This window comes from Leptodactylus fuscus, chromosome 3, assembly GCF_031893055.1.
Source record: "Leptodactylus fuscus isolate aLepFus1 chromosome 3, aLepFus1.hap2, whole genome shotgun sequence".
NCBI classification, from domain to species: Eukaryota; Metazoa; Chordata; class Amphibia; order Anura; family Leptodactylidae; genus Leptodactylus; species Leptodactylus fuscus.
The window spans coordinates 146,663,351-146,683,988 of record NC_134267.1 but is presented as its reverse complement, the minus strand read 5'-3'; the positions used below and the strand labels follow the sequence as shown (position 1 = coordinate 146,683,988).

General features: G+C 41.4%; 1 protein-coding gene across 1 annotated transcript; it reads right to left on the bottom strand.

Moving 5' to 3' along the window:
• Nucleotides 1–893: 893 nt before the first annotated feature.
• LOC142197869 (phospholipid scramblase family member 5-like) lies at nucleotides 894–20,428 on the bottom strand. Its single transcript, XM_075268522.1, has 7 exons — nucleotides 19,999–20,428; nucleotides 10,928–11,002; nucleotides 7,206–7,398; nucleotides 6,142–6,253; nucleotides 3,957–4,056; nucleotides 1,916–1,974; nucleotides 894–920 (listed from the first exon to the last, which is right to left on the bottom strand). The coding sequence occupies exons 1-7, from the start codon at nucleotides 20,426–20,428 to the stop codon at nucleotides 894–896; spliced, it is 996 nt and encodes a 331-aa protein (XP_075124623.1).
• Nucleotides 20,429–20,638: the final 210 nt, after the last annotated feature.

Here is a 20,638-nt window from a genome sequence, read left to right as displayed (position 1 = left end):
AAGCTCTTAGACGTTTCCCCTCTGTTAAATCCACTCCTGACTTTGGCTCAAAAAACCAAAGCAAAGTCTGCAACAAAAAATACTGTGTTTCTGCATCAGTCTAAAGAGGATTTTATCTATAATAAGATACATTACAAAGAGCCTTATATTGGCTTGTACTATTGATTTATACAAAACATGTTGAAAAGTTACTGACCCATTTGAAATGCAATATACAGACATATTTTTTACAATTACTGTGTGTTTTTCAGACAAGAAAATTGTTAGCACAGGCAATCTGATATATACAAAGAATTCATCAGAATGAACCTGTGTGTACGGCTGTTCATACACATTCAGGCATTTGCTGCCGTCACAACTAGGAGTAGATTCAGAAGAGAGAAATACCAGCTCTCCTTTTATGATCCACACCTGGTTTTGGCTTGAAAAAAGCATTCTAAACACTGACTCAAATCTGCATGTGCCAGGGTACCTATAGGAATATTCACATTGCAATAAATATATGTTGGAAAAATCTGAGGTGTATTTTTGTCTTGTAGTATGTAACAGAAATCCACATGCCTCAGGTTTCTGCTGTGGGTTGATGCACTGACTAGCTATATTCAAGCTAATCGATGTGTGACCCCCTCCCCAGCGTGGTTTAAGAGCTGGAACCATGGCATGATAGGACAAGATGCTTGAATTTTAGCGTGCTTTGAGGTAGTTTTCCAAACAGTTCCGCGTCATTCAGATCTACCATAGATGTTGCTTTAAGTTCTATTTAATTTTTCTTCTGAAATATGGACAGATAAATATGGGAACGGTACTGTCTGAAAGAAGTCTGAGAGTTCATCACAGTTTTGTACTTCATCTGCCCCTGTTGAAAGTCTTTCTGATTTTTTTCCTTATACAGTTCAGCTCATCTCAAAAAACATGTAGTTCTGAAATGAAGCAAAAGGAAAAGTTCAATTTTTGGCATTTCAGCAAAACATAGAGGACGATCATACAGGCTAAAGCCCCACGTAGAGGAACGCAACTAGAAAAAAAAACCTGCAGAACAAGGCAGTGAAAAAGTATTTTTGCATTTTTCATTGAGTTTTTGCTGCATTTTCCAGTGTTTTTTTCTAGAGTTGAGCGAGTACTGTTCGGATCAGCCGATCCGAACAGCACGCACGCATTGAAATCAATGCACGCAGCCGGCACGCGGGGGGGTTAAGCGGCCGTCTGCCGTCAAACCGGAAGCACCAGGTGCTTCCATTCATTTCAATGCGTGCGTGCTGTTCGGATCGGCTGATCCAAACAGTACTCGCTCAACTCTATTTTTTTCACCTCCATATTAAATCTCTAGGGAAACCGCTTTTATTTCTGCAGCTAAAATTAACACGCTGCATTGTTTTTTTTTTACCAATGCGTGAAATTTTGAAAACACAGCTTTTCTACAACTTGTGGATGAAATTAATCAAAATCTCATTTACACTAGGTTCACACTAGCATTCGGCAGTCTGTTCTCAGCTTTCCATCTTCTGCATGCAGAAGACGGAAAGCTGTCAGACTGGGTCCGGCCATGAGCGGTGGTGAGCGTTTTATGCTCTCCGCCGTAAAACCGTTTTTTGTTTTTTTTAAATCGGACACAGGGTACTGCATGTCTGACTGTCCGGATTTTAAAAAACTGGTTTCGCGGCGGAGAGCATAAAATGCTCACCGCCGATCACGGCCAGACATCTTTCAAACCCATTTAAATGAATGGGTTTGAAAGAGTCCTGCAGGTTTTCGTCTCCTGCCTCTGTTTTGTGCAGGAAACGGAAACCTGCATGAACGGAGACCGGGCGCAGATGTGAACGAGCCCTTAAGTTTGTTGGTACTGTAATATACTGCGTTTCTGCAATGTGGGGCCTTAGCCTTAAAGTATATTTCAACACCAATTCATATGTCATACCAGCAAGAATGTAGCCGACAGGAGAAGAGCCTTGTCTGTTGGACTGATCGAAGCTGAAACTAAAATAAAGAGAAGTAAATTATGGATGTAACAGAGAACCTGTCCTGTCGACAATGTGCAGGCAGTGTGTTATAGAGAAGAAGAAGCTGAGAAAATGGATATAGTTTTATGGAAAAAGACTCATTAGTACTTGTAACATTAACTGAAATCCCTTCTCATTTAATACTTGGGAGTTCAATGGGCCGGCTTGTTCAGTGATTGACAGCCTTCCCTGTATGACTACATACAAAGAAATATGAAAATCATTGATTAGGACCGCCCACTGGACTCCTAAGCATAGAAGATATGTCAGTCAATAGTTAACAAATTCCATTAACTGTTTTATCAGAAAAGTGTTTATCAATATGCTCAGCTGAAGCTCTATAACTTATTTCTTACCGGATCTATATTCAATATGATAGGTTAGGGATGTAAACATAGTCTAAAAATATGTGAGAGTTATTATTCACTGTTATGTTATATAGTCTAACTTTGCAATGTTAATTTTGTAAATTGCTTAGTAAATCTACCCTATTGTTTTGTATGCAACTTACTAAGGCCCCATGCACATGGGATCATACGTTCTATACATTGGCCTGAACCTAGTCAGGAGCAGGTCTCCTTGTATCATGGGGATCTATGATTCTTGGAGTCACTACCTGCCCGCAGCTTCACTGTCCCGAACTGTATATAGTATGGACCTAAGAGCTGTGAGGAGGCAGGAACTCCTAGGATCATGAATCACTATAATACGAGAAGTCCAAGTCTCCTGGCTGGGTTTGGGCCAAATAATCTGGTCAAAGCATGGCCTGGACTTCTTGGTCTTGATTCCCTAATCTGCATGGGGTCTAATACTTGAAATGCTTTAAAGGTAACTTTTTTCCCCAACTACTTTCAAGATTTCCACCCACTGTTATGGAGTATTATTATTCATAGTTTACATTTCTTTTCTCTGTGTGCATTCCACCTCCACCATTGATTTGTCTTACCCTTGGTTCACATCTGCATTTGGTAATCCATATGGGGACCCTCTGAACAAACTACCGAACGCACTGGCAAGTGGTGTGCAGTGAAAGCATACGAACCCAATAGACTATAATGGGGTCGGTGTGCTTTCCGCGCGCTGCCCGCACGAATCATGCGGACATGAAAGTAGATCATGAAGTACTTCCATGTCCGCATGATTCGTGCAGGCAGCACGCGGAGAGAACATGTACCTCATTATAGTCTATGGGGTTCATGTGCTTTCACTGCAAACCGCTTGCCAATGCATTTGGTATTCCGTTTGGGGGTCCCCATGTGGACTCCCCCGAATGGAATACCAATGCAGATGTGAACGAGGCCTCACAAATTTGATGCAAAATGCTGCTGTGTGTAAATGACCTTAGACATGATGAGAATGAATTTTCTGCCCCATATGTAACAATTTACTGACATCAGGCAGAGAAATGAGGGACAATACTGTGGTGAATGCGGGTGCTTTGATCCAAAATATTTATTATAACTCACACCAGTTTTTTAGCATGAGTTATAATGTAATTCTATATCATTTCCTAACTGACATAGCTCTCTATTCAGGCGTACTGGTGTGCAACTTATTTATGAAGAGGCCAGAACCTCTTCATATGTCTGTTGTACCCTGAGCCAGTCGGCTGGTGTGTGAAATGCCAGTCTTAATAAATCTGCTTCGAACTGTATTGTACAGTATATTAGAAAATAACTAAGTGCAACTGTGCTTTGTGCAACTCGGTTTATTACATACTCCAACCTGAAGAATACTGCGTCCTGGGTTCTTTTCATGTGTTTTTGTATAGTTCTTACTATAATCAGAATAAATATGGATGGTTTTTACCAGTGGAAAGTGTAGGACAACCCTTGCTTTCCTTTAGAGTACTTACACACCACAGACACAGAAGAATACAGACACTGAGCACTGACAACATGGATACCTCTCTATTGTGTTACGCATTGTGTGACCTATCAGGTTAGTAAATTTACTCACTGTCAAGGCCAAAGAATTCATGATCCATATTATGATCTTCATTAAATCCAGGCCATCTCTTCCATATGATACCAATCTTCTGACCATCCACTGATGTTACCTACATTTAGAAGGGAATATCGGGCATCCAATAAATGCACATTGTATTGTTAATGTGATAATTGCATTCTCAAAAGGAACAAAGGTGAGACTAAAAGAATAGTTTCCTGTACATAGCAGACTATATAGCTCTATCCTAGTAGCCGATGGGACTTAGTGCCTCCATACAGCACCATATTATGGATATACTCTTCTTTTGGAGTGATGCTTGTAGATGATACTATGTAATACAGTATGTGATGGAGCATGCCACAATTTTGCAATGTCAAATTTGTGTAAACAAAGAGTAAAACCCAGAGTTCTGCCTAAGCTATGACACCTATACAGCCATGGTCAAAAGGCAAAATACAGTTTATAGATTAAATGGTCTTCAATGCTTTTCAGTTTGTTCATTTTCTAAACTATTTTAAATCGGCCATACACATTATATAATTGTTGGCAGATCTTTGGCAGATCTTACCAGTTTTATAATTTTACATATGACTTACCCACTTCCGAGATGAATACATGCAGGGGCGTAACTTGAGGGGGTGTAGAAGGTGCAGTCACACCAGGGCCCAGTTGCCTTAGGGGGCCCATAAGCACTGGCATTAGTATTGAGATTGCAGCTTCCATCTGGCCCATAAACCAAGGAGATGCACAGATTACCCTAACCACACTAAGGGGGATTAACCCCTTCCCGACATGCGCCGTAATAGTACGGCGCGTGTCGGGTCTGTAACTATGGCGACCGCCCGGGAGCCGGGCGGCCGTCATAGCCGCCAGGTGTCTACTGCTTTAAGCAGTAGACAACCGGCTCTAATGCCTCCGATCGGTCCCCGGACCGATCGGAGGCATTAACCCCTCCGGCGCTGCTGTCAAAGGCGCCGGAGGCGCCATCTTCCCGGCGGCGCATGGGCGCCGCCATTTTGGCAGGGATCGCCAGCTCCTGGAGCATGCTCCAGGGCCGACCCCCCGTTGCCATGACAGCCGGGAGCCTTGTTAAGGGCTCCCAGCCAGTCTGCAAATTCTCTCTTTTGCAGGCTGGTGTATACAGCCTGCAAAAGAGATGATGATTTTTTGCAGTGCGTTGCAATGCATTAGCATTGTAATGCATTGCATTAGTGTTCAGACCCCCTGGGGTTCAACACCCCTAGGGGGTCTAATAAATGCAAAAAAAAAATAAAAAAAAAAGTAAAAAAAAATATAAAAAGTATTAAAAGTTCAAATCACCCCCCTTTCCCTAGAACAAATATAAAAGTAGTTAAAAACTGTGAAACATATACATGTTAGGTATCCCCGCGTCCGAAATCGCCCGCTCTACAAATCTATAAAAATATTTTTCCTGTTCGGTAAACGCCGTAGCAGGAAAAATAGTCAAAAGTGCCAAACCGCCGTTTTTTCACTGTTTTAATTCTGATAAAAATTTGAATAAAAAGTGATCAAAGCAATAACATTTCCCGAAAATGGTAGAACTACAAAGTACACCCGACCCCGCAAAAAAAGACGCCCTATGCATCCCCGTACACCTATGTATAAAAAAGTTACGGCCGTCGGAATATGGCGACTTTTAGAAAAAAAAATTTTTAACACCGTTTTGGAATTTTTTTTAGGGGTCAAAATGTAAATAAAACCATATAAATTTGGTATCCCTGGAACCATACCGAAACACAGAATACAGGGGACATGTCATTTTGGCTGCACAGTGAACGCCATAAAACCAAAGCCCGTAAGAAAGTCGCAGAAATGCATTTTTTCTTCAAATCCACCCCATTCTGAATTTTTTTCCTGCTTCCCAGTACATTATATAGAATAATTAATGGTGGCATCATGAAGAAAAAATTGTCCCGCAAAAATTAAGACCTCATATGACTCTGGGAGCGGAGAAATAAAAAAGTTATGGGGTTTAGAAGGAGGGGAGTCAAAAACGAAAATCAAAAAATGCCATCGGCGGGAAGGGGTTAAACTCCTTAGCACTTGTAACCATCACTACCAAGAATTCACTGTAGGGGTGAGGTAGGGGGCCTTGGATAAAAGATAGCACCAGGGCCCACAAGATTTTAGTTACACCCCTGCATACAGTACTTGTCACCATAATCATTGTTACCTGGAATTCCTGGTCAGAGTGACAGCGTGCTGCGCTCCAGGGGCCTTGGATGTCCATTGTTCTCTTTCCTTCTGAGTCATGCACCGAGAGACTTGGGCTAAACAAGCTCCATCTAAGCCACACAATAGGTAACAGCTATAGACATAGGGTTCATTTAGCAGCCAACTGTAGACAACCATTACTAGTTTTTGACAGCTGGTATATATGGAAATAGTCAGTACCTTTATAATATTTTTAGTGATCACTGATCTAAAGTTATACAGTAGTGTGAACAGTGTGTGAACATTTCATGGTCTATTTCTAGGATTTACTGTGGCAAAAGAAAATTAACACATGTCGTTGTAACGTTGCTATTATCTGTTAGTTTGATAGATAACGTAAGTATGAAGGGGCACCATGCCAAAATAATACAAAAAAATACCTAAATAAAAAATATGGACTGGGTCATCAAACTGTGCAAATAGAGCATGACGACATACAGGAAAAAAGATTGCACGTAAAAAAATGCACACCATAAATATATACAAAATAAATCATGTTACTGAACTCACATAGGAGACATTATATATATATATATATATATATATATATATATATATATATATACATTTTAAAAAAAAAATCAATAACACAAGTCCCCCCTATGATATGGGCAGACCCTAGGCTCTTGGAATGGTTATAAATAAACCAACAGACTGATACAAATGTCTGGACACGTATAGAAAAAAATGCTAATAAACTAACAGATATATACACAATAAACAATAAGGGGGTAAATTGTTAAACATAAGCAAATATACTTAAAATAACACCATACCCAACAGTGAGAATACAGCCCTTGAATGGGAAAACCAGCAGCTGTAGGGAGGTAAACCTCACTTGCAGCTTAGTCAGGGGTATCTTGTGTTACTTATGGATTTTTAAGTCTTTTAATATATATGTTATGTGTGTCTCCTATATGAGTTCAGTAAACTTATTTACCTAGTATATTATCTGCTAGTCTGTGAATTGGCAGCTAAAGCAGATGTTATTGGATGGGTCTCCAAATTATACTATAAACTGACCTCTGCTGGACAAAGCCTAGGAGAGCTTCAGATGAGGAGAATACTCTGATGACCATGAGGCAGCAGAACAAACAGCACACATCCACACGGTAAGGTCTACAGAATCGTAGAACCTCTTCTCTATTTTGGTCATAGAGTCGAAGGCAGCAGGAGCGAGCAGGACCACACAGCTGGTAGCACAGGCAACTAGAATCTGCAACAGAGAAAGAACACCAGTAACTAATAAGCTAGCTCCATCTAGTATCATCCAGATAGTGACTAGAGATGAGCGAGTAGTATTCGATCGAGTAGGTATTCGATCGAATACTACGGTATTCGAAATACTCGTACTCGATCGAGTACCACCCGCTATTTGAATGTAAAAGTTTGGCTGCATTCACACTGAGTAACGCTGGCGTTTTTTGTGCTTATTTTTGCACATAGCGCTGCGTATACGCCGCGTTAACGCGGCGCTATGTGCAAAAATAAGCACAAAAAACGCCAGCGTTACTCAGTGTGAATGCAGCCTTTGATGCAGAACCAGCATTGATTGGCCGAATGCTATACAGTCAGCCAATCAACGCTGGTTCTTCTCCTACCTTTAGAAGTCTTCTCCGTGCAGCTTTCCCGCAGTGTCTTCCGGCTCTTCATTCACTCTGCCAGGCATCGGGCCTGGGCAGAGCCGACTGCGCATGTCCGCTTCTAGCGTGGGCATGCGCAGTCGGCTCTGCCCAGGCCCGATGCCTGGCAGAGTGAATTCAGAGCCAGAAGATGCCGCGGGGACGCTGCAAAGAGAAGACTGCTCGGAGGATCCAGCCCGACCCTCACTCGTGGAATGTTGTCTACCCCTGAAACGAGCATTTTCCCCCCATAGACTATAATAGGGTTCGATATTCGATTCGAGTAGTTGAATATTGAGGGGCTACTCAAAACGAATATCGAACCTCGAACATTTTACTGTTCGCTCATCTCTAATAGTGACACAAGAATCACATTATAACCTGACACTTGTGTACAGTTACTAGAAGGATAAATTTGGTTATGTATATATTCGATATTCTCTTCAGGAGTAACACAATCCCCAGTGGCATCATTATGTCTCAACACCAAGTATAGCATGGTGACTGGAATGGCTGAAATGTGGGACATTGTGCTCGTCATAGGTCATTATGGTTGGCATAGTTTGCATTGGTTGTTGTGGTGGCACTATGACTGTCACAAAAGTTTTGGGGGCAGGGCAGTTTGTCTGTCCTCTGAGGTAGATGTTTGGAGAGCAAACTCGGCAGAGGTACAGTATGTCATAGCTAGAAGAAGCTTTTATATTAGCCTGGACCAGGTTGAAAAAAAAGACGGGGAAGATTGGCAACTATAATTAAAAAAAAAGCGACCAGGCAGCTGTAATTGTTTTTATTCACTGACTATTCCTGTTCAGTACTGCATTTATCTGTCTGGTGTGCGGTGGTAATAACTGGTCATGTTATGTTGGTATTATTTGTCTTACCAGTTATGCTATTTGAATTATTTGAATTATTTATGGGGAAGACTATCTGAAGGTGAAGGAGGCCATGGAAGGAAAATGTAAGTGCTACTAAGTAATCTGACCTTAGGTTAACAGTACCCTCGACTACAGTCTAGTTAAACACTGCCCTAAGTGTTTAATATCCTATGGGAGCTATAAGGGCTTCATTTCTCGTTTGGAGCAGTTACTGTATATCTGTGAAATAAGTGTAAAGGGCTGGAAAGACAATAATAACAAAAGGGCTTATATATTACAGGTGTATTCCCACCTCAATGATCCTATCTATGGTGATAGCTTATGTAAATTCAAGAGTCTTCCTAAAAACTTGAAATTTTGCTTTGGGCTCGTTCACATCTGCACCCAGGAGTCCGTTCTGCAGGTTTCCGTTTCCTGCACAAAACAGAGCAGGAGACGGAAACCTGCAGGACTCTTTAATACCCATTCATTTGAAAGGGTTTGAAAAGTGTCCGGCCGTGAGCGCCGATGAGCATTTTATGCTCTCCGCGGCGAAACCGGCTTTTTAAACCGGACACAGAGTCAGACATGCAGTACTCTGTGTCCAGTTTAAAAAAAAAACGGTTTAGTCGCGGACAGCATAAAACGCTCACCAGCGCTCACGGCCGGACTCAGTATGACAGGTTTCCATCTTCTGCATGCAGAAGACAGGAACCTGTGAACGGAGTGCCGAACAATGGTGTGAACCCATCCTCACTTTGCTTGATATGTGAAATTATTCCTCCCATTGTTTACACAGGGTTGTCAATACACCTGTTCTATAACTGATAACACAGGTCAGGGATGACTCACTGCTCAGTAGGAAAGCTGAGTTCTCCAGACCGTTCTCACTTTGAGAATTGTTATGTACATTTCTGAGGTTCAGGACAATCAGTTCAGCTAATTGTAGTTTGCTGATAAAGGCTCAGACGGTGTCTGCTATCTCTCTATGTAAATGCAAAGATAACATTGAGTTTACTGTGTCAATTTTCTTTCCAAACCTGTGTAATGTAGGTAATGTAGTAGACATTTATTGTGCATATTATTTATCTGCATTTACATTAGATATCTAGAAATGATAATGATCTTTCATGATAAAGGCAGTATCTATAACTAGTGAGATTCTTCATAGTGTCCTGTTCATCAAACAGTCAAAGTTGCTCACCAGCTTCTTAGTGAATACAGGAAGCGAAAAGAAGCAACATCTGCAAGGAGTTTGTATGTTCTCCCAGTGTTTGCGTGGGTTTCCTCCGGGTACTCCGGTTTCCTCCCACACACCAAAGACATACTGATAGGAAATGTAGATTGTGAGCCCTATATGGGACAGTGACTGAAATTATCTGTAAAGCGCTGCGGAATATGATGGCGCTATATAAGTAAGCATAATAATAAGAAGAAGGCCAAACCCTTTAATTATAGTTACCAGTGATATTGTACTCTTTCTGTGCTTTGTAATGAGTAAAGTATTATTACATCTGTGTTAAAGTAGGATTACATCTGTGTGGACCCAGGAGATTAGATTCTTATATATATGATAATAGTGCACTGCAATAGAGAATTGCATTGTATCTCTACATTGCATTTTATCTTCACCATGGTCAACTTCAAGGAGATCTTCCACCACTTCTACCAGCTCGATTTGTTTGCTCATTTAAAGAGAGCTTTTCGTGTCCTTTATGATCGGGAGTGTTATATACTGTTGCAAAGCTGATAGTACACTAAATTTAGTAACTACTCTTTCATAAATTATGGCTGCCAATATTTTTGCACTGTTTAGGCCAGCCTTACAACTCTGTGTTATCAATGGACAATGAGGAATGTGGACAGAGTCAATGCTTAGAGTCATGCCTCACCCCTCATCTGCTCTGGCCCAAAACCATCCACTTGACAGTAGACCTGAGATGGAGTTGGTAGAGGTGGTGAAAGTTCCTCTTTCATATTTATATAAAATGCTGCATTAACTAATAGAAAATCACAAGAGCTTTCCTGCTGTTCATTTGCATGGCACATGCCAGAAAACAATGACCTAGCCAACGTAATTTACCATGTGTATACTTCAGACATCATACTTTGACTTGCTTTTTATACTACTTACATATCTTATTATGCTACTTGTATATACAACAGCAACAACTCTAAACAAAATCATGGCACCGGAAAAACACTAATCTGAAGTCCACCCACAGATATATTCCTACCGATTGCTGTGTTTCCATAATAATATGGTTACCTTCAATAGCCACGAGTAATTGCTTGGCTGTGCGACTGGAAATAATGTATAATCTCTTTGACTGACAGCTCAATCCTGCAACAGAAAGCAATGATTACATCCATTCCAGTAATAAAATCCATATAACAAAATAGACTGTAATCATTATGTCTATGAAATGGTGCTCTTGTGTAATGAATGTAGAATGCATTAAGTCATCCACTGTATGAATATTCAGAACAAACATTCAGCACCCAATGTGAATTACAACATGCACTCATTATCATCAGTGCTGGGTATAATTTAGGTTTATGTTAGTTTTAGGGGACACATAATTATCTATTTGTGCATATAACATTATGCAGAACAGTCTCACTTTTTTATTGCTTTATTGTAGAAATTGTTGCTTTCCATAAGCTGCACTTATAACAGCGGGATATTCACCAATAGTCTTAATGCAGGTTAGAAATTTTATAGCAAGGCCACATAGACTGGTGGCTATGGAAGCAGAAGTAATAGAGGCTCTTTATTCATTCTAAAGTTATCTTGTTTGTTATGTTCATTATTAAGGACAGACATACAGCACATAGATAACTTCTAAAATGCCTGCAATGATTTCTGTAATCAGGGCCACACCTCTAATGAGGCGAGGTGAGGCAGCAGCCTCAGGCGGCAGAGAGGCTAGGTTCACCACTGTATATGCCTGTAAGTGGAAACGTATTGTGGATTGTGTGTACATGAAATGACTATGATATGTTCACTAGGAAAATATTACTAGATTTTTGGGCCTTACTATTCCAATGTTAATTACTTGTGCCCACTTAAGAGAATTTCTGGAGTTTTGTCACCTCTGAGCTTAGGACTGTGAATGGCATCTCTCTTTGAAGTCTCTAGCTTACAAGATATTTAAGACTGATAACTTTTAAGGAAGAGGATGTTTACAAGAAAAAGGCATGCCTTAATAAAGAGGGTTGTAAATGCAGAGACACGGCTTTCTTAGGTTGAGTTGAAGGACAAATAAACATTTCAACAAATAAACATGACACATGTGGAGCCAGCCAAGCTGTGTGTGGCTATCCTTTGTCCAACTCCATGGGATCAGAACACCTATGGCTTGTAATGGTTTCTCTGTTGTTTTTCCTGTTTATTTTAACTGTATGCTTGTTGCATGTCACTTATCTTTCGTGTCTTTTTTAAGCACTGAACCTTTTTAATATTAAAGCGTTCACTTTAACCCTTTCCCAACATCCACCAAAATAGTACGGCAGATATTGGGTCTTTAAAGATAGTGGGCACTCTGAAGCAGACTGGCTGCCATAGCCACTAGGTCTCTGCTGTATTTTAAGCGGAGACCCAAAGTTAATACCTGCAATCAGAATTGATTTTTGTAATGTCTCCCTGGAGCCAGTCCCCACCAGCCCCGCAACTTTATCAGTGCAGTCATCCTGTTCCTAAGATAGCCATGAGCCTAATGAAGGCTCCCAGGCCTTTGTTAGGAATATAATTACCAAGGTTGGTCTATGAAAAGGGAACCTTTTGGGTTGATTTGGGACACTAAACCCCACAGGACACTCTGCTGTTTTAGGATCAGGATACGTTCTATGCAACTTGTTACATTGATGACACGTACTGTCAGAGGGGCACATTAGTATTATTTTATTTTGCTTAGTTATATAGCACCAACATATTCCACAGCACTTTACAGGCTAGTGTCAGGCACTGTCTCAAAAAGGGCTCTCCATCTAAGTTCCCTATCAGTATGGCTTTGGAGTGTGGGAGGAAACCCACTATCAATCCATACAGCTTGTCACAGTATTGGAAGGCTGAGCATTCAGTAAAAGGAAATAGTCATAGCATTGTTCTGCAAATCCTATATATGTATTTTTCTCTCAGAGACTCCTTAAGGATTGTATAAGGAAATTAAATAGAAATGAAATAGGAATGTTTTTTTTACAATGGGTTATCCACCTTTTAAAAACAATGTATATTGTGGGATGTCTAACTTTTGAGACTCATGAAGATCAGATGTATCCCAAAGTCTCATAGACTTTAATCTGACACCACTGCAGCACTCATAACTACTGAGTGATCAGTACATTGCCTCAACATGGCTGAAGCTGAACGTTCCAATGATCTGCCGGGGTCCTAACAGTTAGGTAGGATAGGCCAACAATTTTTAAAAGGTAGATAAACCCTTTAAAGGGATTCTACCATTACAATGGGTTACTTTGCCGAACAGAGCGTACTGCGCAGGCGTCCGACGTCAAGCCAAAGAAGGAAGGGGAGGATGCAGAAGAAGACAGAGGCGGCGCTGGAGTCGGTTTTCGAGCAGCAATGGGGATGCCCCCATCGCATCTCCTGTGCTGGGGGATGCCCCCATCGCTGTGAGAGAACTGATTAGCATACCGGTAAAAACCGGTATTTGGAACGAATGGCGCGGCGGAGAGCACTTCCAAAGGTAGGAGACGTTTCCTAGCCTTTCCGACGTGTTACCTAGAAAAAAAAAAAATTTAATGGTAGAATCCCTTTAAGTGTTTAAAGTCTTACTGAAAGCACCAAAACTTATTATAGTTCAAGGATTTTAGGGAAAAGGCAACTCCCCTGCACAATTTCTTTTCATTGGTCAGTAGGTGGCGCCATATTACCATTTTTACACAGGTGATTACATAGAGAGGTATACTGTATATTATATCCACCTTACCCATCCTCTTATATGTTATTATTTGTAATTGTATTTGAATGATTCAGCTGTAAGAACACATTTGTATAAACACTATAAACCTCACTACCAATAACTTCACAATTGATGCAACATACATACAGTTTTCTATGGCACTGGAGGATATTGCTGTATGAAACTTATAGAAATGTCTCCTGAATCTGAATCTTATGCAGCAAACATGTAGCAAAACTTAGATCCACTATTCTTCATAATCTTCCATTGCACAGTATAGACAGCACAATGGCTCAGTATTTAGTATTGTGCCTTGCAGGGCTGGGGTCCTGGATTTCTAGGCTTTTAGTTTGGTTTCTATAATTGTCCAGTATTTTGTTTTGACTGCTAATGCTCGGTTCACACTATCATTGCCTCTCTGGTGTTCTGGTCCGTCAGAGGACATGAACAATAGACAGGCAGACAGCTAATACACATTACACAAAGAGCTCCTCGAACCCCTTTGGCCATGATAAGGTCAGTCGGGTGTCCATCATTCTATCATTAGAATCCCATATTTTACTACTAACATGTAGGAATAGCCTTAAGAAAGCCTACCTTTAGAAATGTTTTCCGTGCCGCGATTCAGTAGATATTCCCGGTTTACGTTGTCATGCAAATGAGTTTTCGGGGGGGGGGGGGGGGGTAGACATTCCTCTGTGCTAACACAGCACTGGGGCATCCCCTGTGCTTCTTGAAAACTCTCCAATGACGCCTCTGTCTTCTTCTCTGAACTGCCTCTTCTCTCACGCTCCCATCACATCTTCATCCAAAAGCACCGACTGCGCCTGTCCGTTGGCCATTTTCCTTTGGTCTCTCCCATTTGACCACAGGAAAATGGCTGACTGCGCATGTCCGTCGGCGCTTTTGGATGAAGACACAATGACAGCTCGAGAGAAGAGGCAGTTCAGAGAAGAAGACAGAGGCGTCACTGGAGAGTTTTCAAGCAGCACAAGGTACGCCCCCAGTGCTGCGAGAAAACTCATTTACGTATGGAAGAAAAAAGAATTTTCTCAGGAACGGCAGCACGGATCAGAATAATAAAGATAAGAGAATAATAGCCTTTCTTAATGCTATTCCTACGTGTATTTAGTCAAAAAGGAAATTCTTCAGGTGGACATTGCAATGCACTCTCCAGTGGATACTGCAAAGCAGATATGAATGTAACCTTAGTGTGTTCTGTGTTCTCCCTCCCATCAGAAACCTACCAGATGTTTGCTCTGGACCTAAAGATCTTATTAACCCTTTTGATTTCACAGGTTGTGAATGAGGGTAACAATCTTCATGCTACATAATCCTCATATTATCGCACCATGTATCCAGTGAATGAAGGGCGTAGGTTGTATGGAGGAAGCCCATGTAAACCCGATTGTTTGACTTAATGGAGCCAGATATTTCTCATAGTCAGCTTGTATAGAACTATTTATTTACTGTTGTGTACTGGGCTCCCAAAGACAATCCATCGGGGATAACTTCAGCAGCGATGTTCAGGAAACTTATACTGTTCAAATATGTCACAAGTCATTTCATTGGATGTTATATGTGGCAGGAGAACATCAAATACACTCACACCACTACATAAGCTCATGCTCAAGCACATTGCTAGTGCAATATTATGACGCTTTGTATTACCATATATCTCTGTGCCAAAAATAGGATCAGGTATCATAATGTGATGAAATATTATGGTTGAAAATTCCAGTATTTGCAGTTTTTCAGACCCCATAGTTTGCTTATTGAAGAATAAGTTATTATTAGAAATATAACACAACACTTTTCGTACTGTGCCTGGATACCTTGCTTATGACATAGGTATAAGTCATGTGACTTGATACATTTATTTAGATTCAGTTACAGTTTTACTTGCAGTTTTTAATGTATAGTTTTAAGCTATGTTATAGTATGGCAGCAGACTCATGCGGACGAAGTCTCGGCCACATGCAGGCAGGCTTATATCCACATGTCTCTGCAGCTATGTTGGAATGGCAGGTCATCTGGTTATCCACAGTCTGCTCTTCTCTCTCCGCTTTGAGAATTCAGAGCCACTTGCATTATATAGGTAGACTAGCCTCTGCCCACAACTTTGTCTGTGTGTTGTTGGCATCGATGATATGCCTATATTCAGCAAATTGCTCCCGTTGATGGTTCGCCTGCTCCAGCATTTCAGCAATTCTCAAGCTGTCCTGCTGCTGAACTTGTTCCTTGCACTGTGCCTGTGATTATTCTGGCATCTTAGGAGATGGCTGGGATGCCATATAATGAGCGTGTTGTTGGCGTGGATGATCCGCCTACTCCGACATTTCGGCAGCTCTAAGAGTCGCTTGATGCCTAGATTGCTCAATCCTCCTCAGCTCCGTTTGAGGAGAACTTTGTTGACTTCTGGCTACCTTCATAGCTCTTGTTGTTTTTTAATTTTGCCACATATTAGATTTTTTTCCCCAGCATGTTTAAAATAGGCAAACTGCCATCTTGGATTAAAGGGGTTTTCTTATGTTGGTGTCTCAGCACTGGACCAGATCAGATAATATGTAGATGTTTGTACACAATGGACTCAATTTTATCTGTGTGTTTACATAGAGAGATAACAGACCTGGCTTTATCAGCAATCTTCAATTAGCTGAGATAATGCTGCTGGCAAGAGCAGTTTAATATAGTATATGAACATAACTTCATAACAAGCCATGTCATTTACATGTGTTAATCCTGGTTACAAACTATCTCTGTGCCAAATTTCATCCAAATTCATTTAGCCGTTTTTGAATAACAAACATCCAAACACACAAACTTTCACTTTTGTAATATTAGTAAGATTTATCCAGATTATACTGACGCAATTTTCTATACAGCATTATTTATATTGACCTGGTAGGTTACAGAGTAAGCTCAGCTGTTACTCCTATAACCTGATATCTGATACTTACATATTTGGCCTCCAGTTACACACTTGCTATACAGACAAGCTCATGGCACCCATGTCTTATTAATAATGAGTCAGAATCCATTCAATGTGTCATAGCTGTGTCATGGCTGGTGAGTGTATATCTTAATAAGGATGCCTTTCCCAACCTTTAAGTGGTGTGGAACCTGAGCCTCAATGTTTCCAGAAGACAGGTGCAGGGAACTGTGAATATGACCGGACAAAAATGATGCAATATATGTAATGAACCAGCTCAGTATATTGCACAGTTCAGTATGCTGTCATTGTGGCTGAAACGTGATACATGCACATCACATTGAACCCTTCACCAACACCTAAAAAAATCACTTCATTATAACCAGCGACGAATGTGGACAAACCACTACAATATTAAATACTAACTATTATCAGAGCAATATCGTTTTCAATCTGTTATGAACAATTGTATCTGTAGGAGACGTCTTGGAGGAAAGATGGCTAATTCAGAGTACAGGACAGATACCAACTAGACAAAATATCTTGATCAGTGGGTGGATATACATTTATAGCTCATGACTGCTATAGATTAGATCTGGCAGCGAGCAAATAAACCATAATTTCCCAACCTTGTGTTTATTGGTAGGAATACATATTGTGGGATACAAACACCAGTTTATTTATATCCTAAAATACCACAGACTAAGCATTTAAAATAAGGGTCCCATAATATAAAGGACTGATCTAACTACTAATGTACAATGTTGGTACAATTCTAAATATTAGCATGTAAATCCAAAGGAGGTCACCTGCTATTTTGTATCCTCTCTTCATAACGCTGGTTCTAGGCATCGGTAAGGCGAATTTCAGAGAAACCCCAGTAGAAACATAATGTTAGGCTAAAATCCCACATAGCGGACCACAGCCAAATAGCGCTGCAGGAACAAACACGTCGGAAACACATCACAGTTTTTCCCACAGTGCTTTTCATAGAAAGACTGCAGAGTTTTCCTTCAATTATACCTATAGGGAAACTGCATTTCCTTAGGTATATTTGACATGCCGCACTTTCCAAAAACGCAATGGTTTTGGAAATTGCAGCATTTCCACTTCAAGTATTTTTCTGCAATGTGTGGATGGGATTATCCAGAATTCGCATTTTGATCACTCTTTCTAAAGTTCTTTTTAGGAGGCGAAATAGCAAAAGGAAATTGGGTGATTTTGTTTTTTTCCTTGCTATAGTGTTTTCCATATGAGATAAATATTTTAATATTTTTATTATTTGAGCATTTTCAGGCAAGTACACTAACCTTTTTTTTCTCCATCCCTGGAGAACTCCTTTCATTTGTACTTCAAAGTGGCTGGGGCCCTAAGCAACAAGATTGTTACATGGCTAAACTTGACATTCCCCTACTCCATCGTACCCAAGGACAGGACAGCTGGATCCCTGATACTTGAATGTTTGTAGAGAGGCTGCCAAGATAAAGATATACACTTAATTTCCCTAGGATCTGGACCAGCACTGATGCATACCTCCCAAGCTTTGAAGAACTGAAAGAGGGACAAGATGTGCGGCGCGCATAGCGTGCTGCAGCAAATTTAGCTCCACCCACTCTTATGTTGACTCCGCCCATTCTCATTCATTTTTCATGTGCCCCCACACAGTATAATCCTCCTACAGTCACCCGTAAATTATATGTCCCCCCTCTATCTCTCCCCAGATTCATATACACCCTTCCTCTGCCCCCAGTTTCATGTCCTCTCCATCTCTGTCCCAGATTCATGTCCCCCATCTCTGCCCCCAGATTCATTTCCCCACATCTCTGCCCCCAGAATCATGTCCCCCATCTCTGCCCCCAGTGTCATGCCATCTCCTCCTTCATCTGCCCCCAGTTCCATGTTCCACCTCAATGTCTATACACCAAAACCACTTAAACTCACCTTTTCCTCTCTCCCCCTTCGGTCTCTCTGTAGTCATGCTAACACAGTTGTAGGTGCGATGTGACGTCATCATATCACTTCTACACAGCCACTAGCTGGAGCACAGCGGCAAAGCAAGGAGCTGAGCTGTGACAGCTCCTTGCTTCAGTCGCGTATGTATTCAACTCAGATCTGTGTCCTCCAGATGCAGATCTGAGTTGAAATCGGGACATACCTCCCTCCAACCGGGACCGCGGGACACGTCCCCCAAATCGTGAATGTCCTGCAGAAATCGGGACGGTTGGGAGGTATGCTGATGTAGCAGTTATCCAGCCACAAAGTAGTTAACAGCAGTTGCTTAGTTGCAGCAAGGAGCAATGACAGCATTTCAGTTCAGCAGTAGATGCTCTAAACACTCAGACAACCTCTCACAACATAAGAGCAGCGGTCTCGAGGCAACGCAGTGCAATTGCCTGGTTCTCACAGGGAATTGCACTCAGATTTTATGGATACTGCTTTTCAGATACGTGGTAGGGTTTCAGTGATTGCCTTTGGATACAGCTGGGCAAAGTTGCAGGACTGCATGGCACAGATGGTTAGATGCAACGATTGCAGAGGGAAGACCCAAAAGAGCAAGAAAGCTTCCATTGTAAATGAGAATTTTCCTGTTTGGCTACACTGCAAGGCTATAGCGTGCATAGGTTGTACTGCAGGTAGCACAAAAGGATACCACTACAGTACAACCAATAGGCACAACTGGGTTCCACCCATTTCGTTAGAATCCTCACACCACTCTCTTTCCCGAATGTACTAGGTCAAAGTATTCAAGATGACTCAGCAGAAAACACAGGCCGGTTGCCCCATCTTGCGATTCTGGCTAATCCTATCCACACAGTGCAGAAAAAAATCCGCAGCAGAAAAGTGCATTTTCAAAAACCGCAATATGACAGTTATTCCTGCAGAAATGCTGGTGTTTTCCTTATAGGATCATTAGGGACAAAAAGTCCAGAGAGGAAAACTTAGCAAAAATGTAATGAAAAACTGTGGAAAAAAATGGGATGCGTTTCCGCTGCATTTTCTTCGCTTCCTCGCTTCAGCCACATATGTGTCAGCGAGACAGGCGGCAGCGGCGAAGCGAGGAGCTGACCTGTGTCAGCTCCTCGCTTCAGCCGCGTTATGTGCTCAACTCAGATCTGCGTCCTCTGGACGCAGATCTGAGTTGAAACAGGACATATAATGACTGCTGCCGGTGCCAGGGGGCCCGGGCCCCCCCCATTTTAAAATTTGGCCGGGCCCCTGACGCCAGTAGCAGTAGTACTGGCCTATCGGCGGCCCTGTCCATAACCCCACTTAGCATTCAAGATTGGCTAGTGCATTTTAACAAGAACAATGCGCATTATTATAAAGTTTTACTTGTTTGTATTAAAGCTTCAAGAAATTTTCAACAGAAAAAAGAACGGACTACACCCTAAAAAGCCAGGGGCCATAGGTAAAATACTGGTGACCCCGTGGCTTGAAATAGTACAAGTGATGTAAGAAATAAGTATTCTAAAAAAAAAATCTTACCTTGCGGTTTGGCTTTGGAAGTTATACAGATTTGCTGAGCGCTTGCTAAGATCTGCAGCTCTGAACAGACTGATTCATCTAATTCTTCCACTACTGTAAGTGTTCTTTGAACCCTCGTCTCCCTGTCTGTGGGTCTGTTGTGCGAAGATGGAGCAGACACAGAGGTGATGGGAGTGACTCCTCTCCTTGAAGATCTTACACTCTTTGGATCAGAAGACTTTTCAGTTTCTTTTGTTCCGTATTCTCGACTATTTTCTTTTGTTCTGTTTGAATGTCTGTGGTTATCATCTTTTTGATAAGAAGGATGTCTGTGTGAAACTTCCATACATCTGCACATCTTCTTCTCTTTAGGGAAGTTAGTATAATGCTCAATGTGTCTCTCTCTCTGGAGATATGTGAAAGGTGAGGGCTGAGAACGTACAACTGACATGTCAAAATATAGTGTCTACTGAGTAAAGCAGCAGGTAACAGTAAGAAACTGTTATTTTTCTTCAAGTCCCAAATTGCCTGACTGTAAAAGATTGTGAGGGGAGTTATCCCCTTTATTACTCTCAATCCCCTCTCCCTATTGGAGTTACCATCTCAACCAGCCGGATGTTGCTTAATTCTCTGCAGGAGGCTGTCCGGTCTGTCATCCAAG

Bases quoted from the DNA above. Each gene is read 5' to 3' on its own strand.
- LOC142197869 (XM_075268522.1), bottom strand. From the start codon at position 20,428: ATGTCAGTTGTACGTTCTCAGCCCTCACCTTTCACATATCTCCAGAGA. The intron at 7,399-10,927 runs GTAACCATATTA...TCTCTGTTGCAG, and splicing joins ATTACTCGTGGCTATTGAAG to ATTCTAGTTGCCTGTGCTAC. The intron at 6,254-7,205 runs GTCAGTTTATAG...TGTGTGGCTTAG, and splicing joins CTAGGCTTTGTCCAGCAGAG to ATGGAGCTTGTTTAGCCCAA.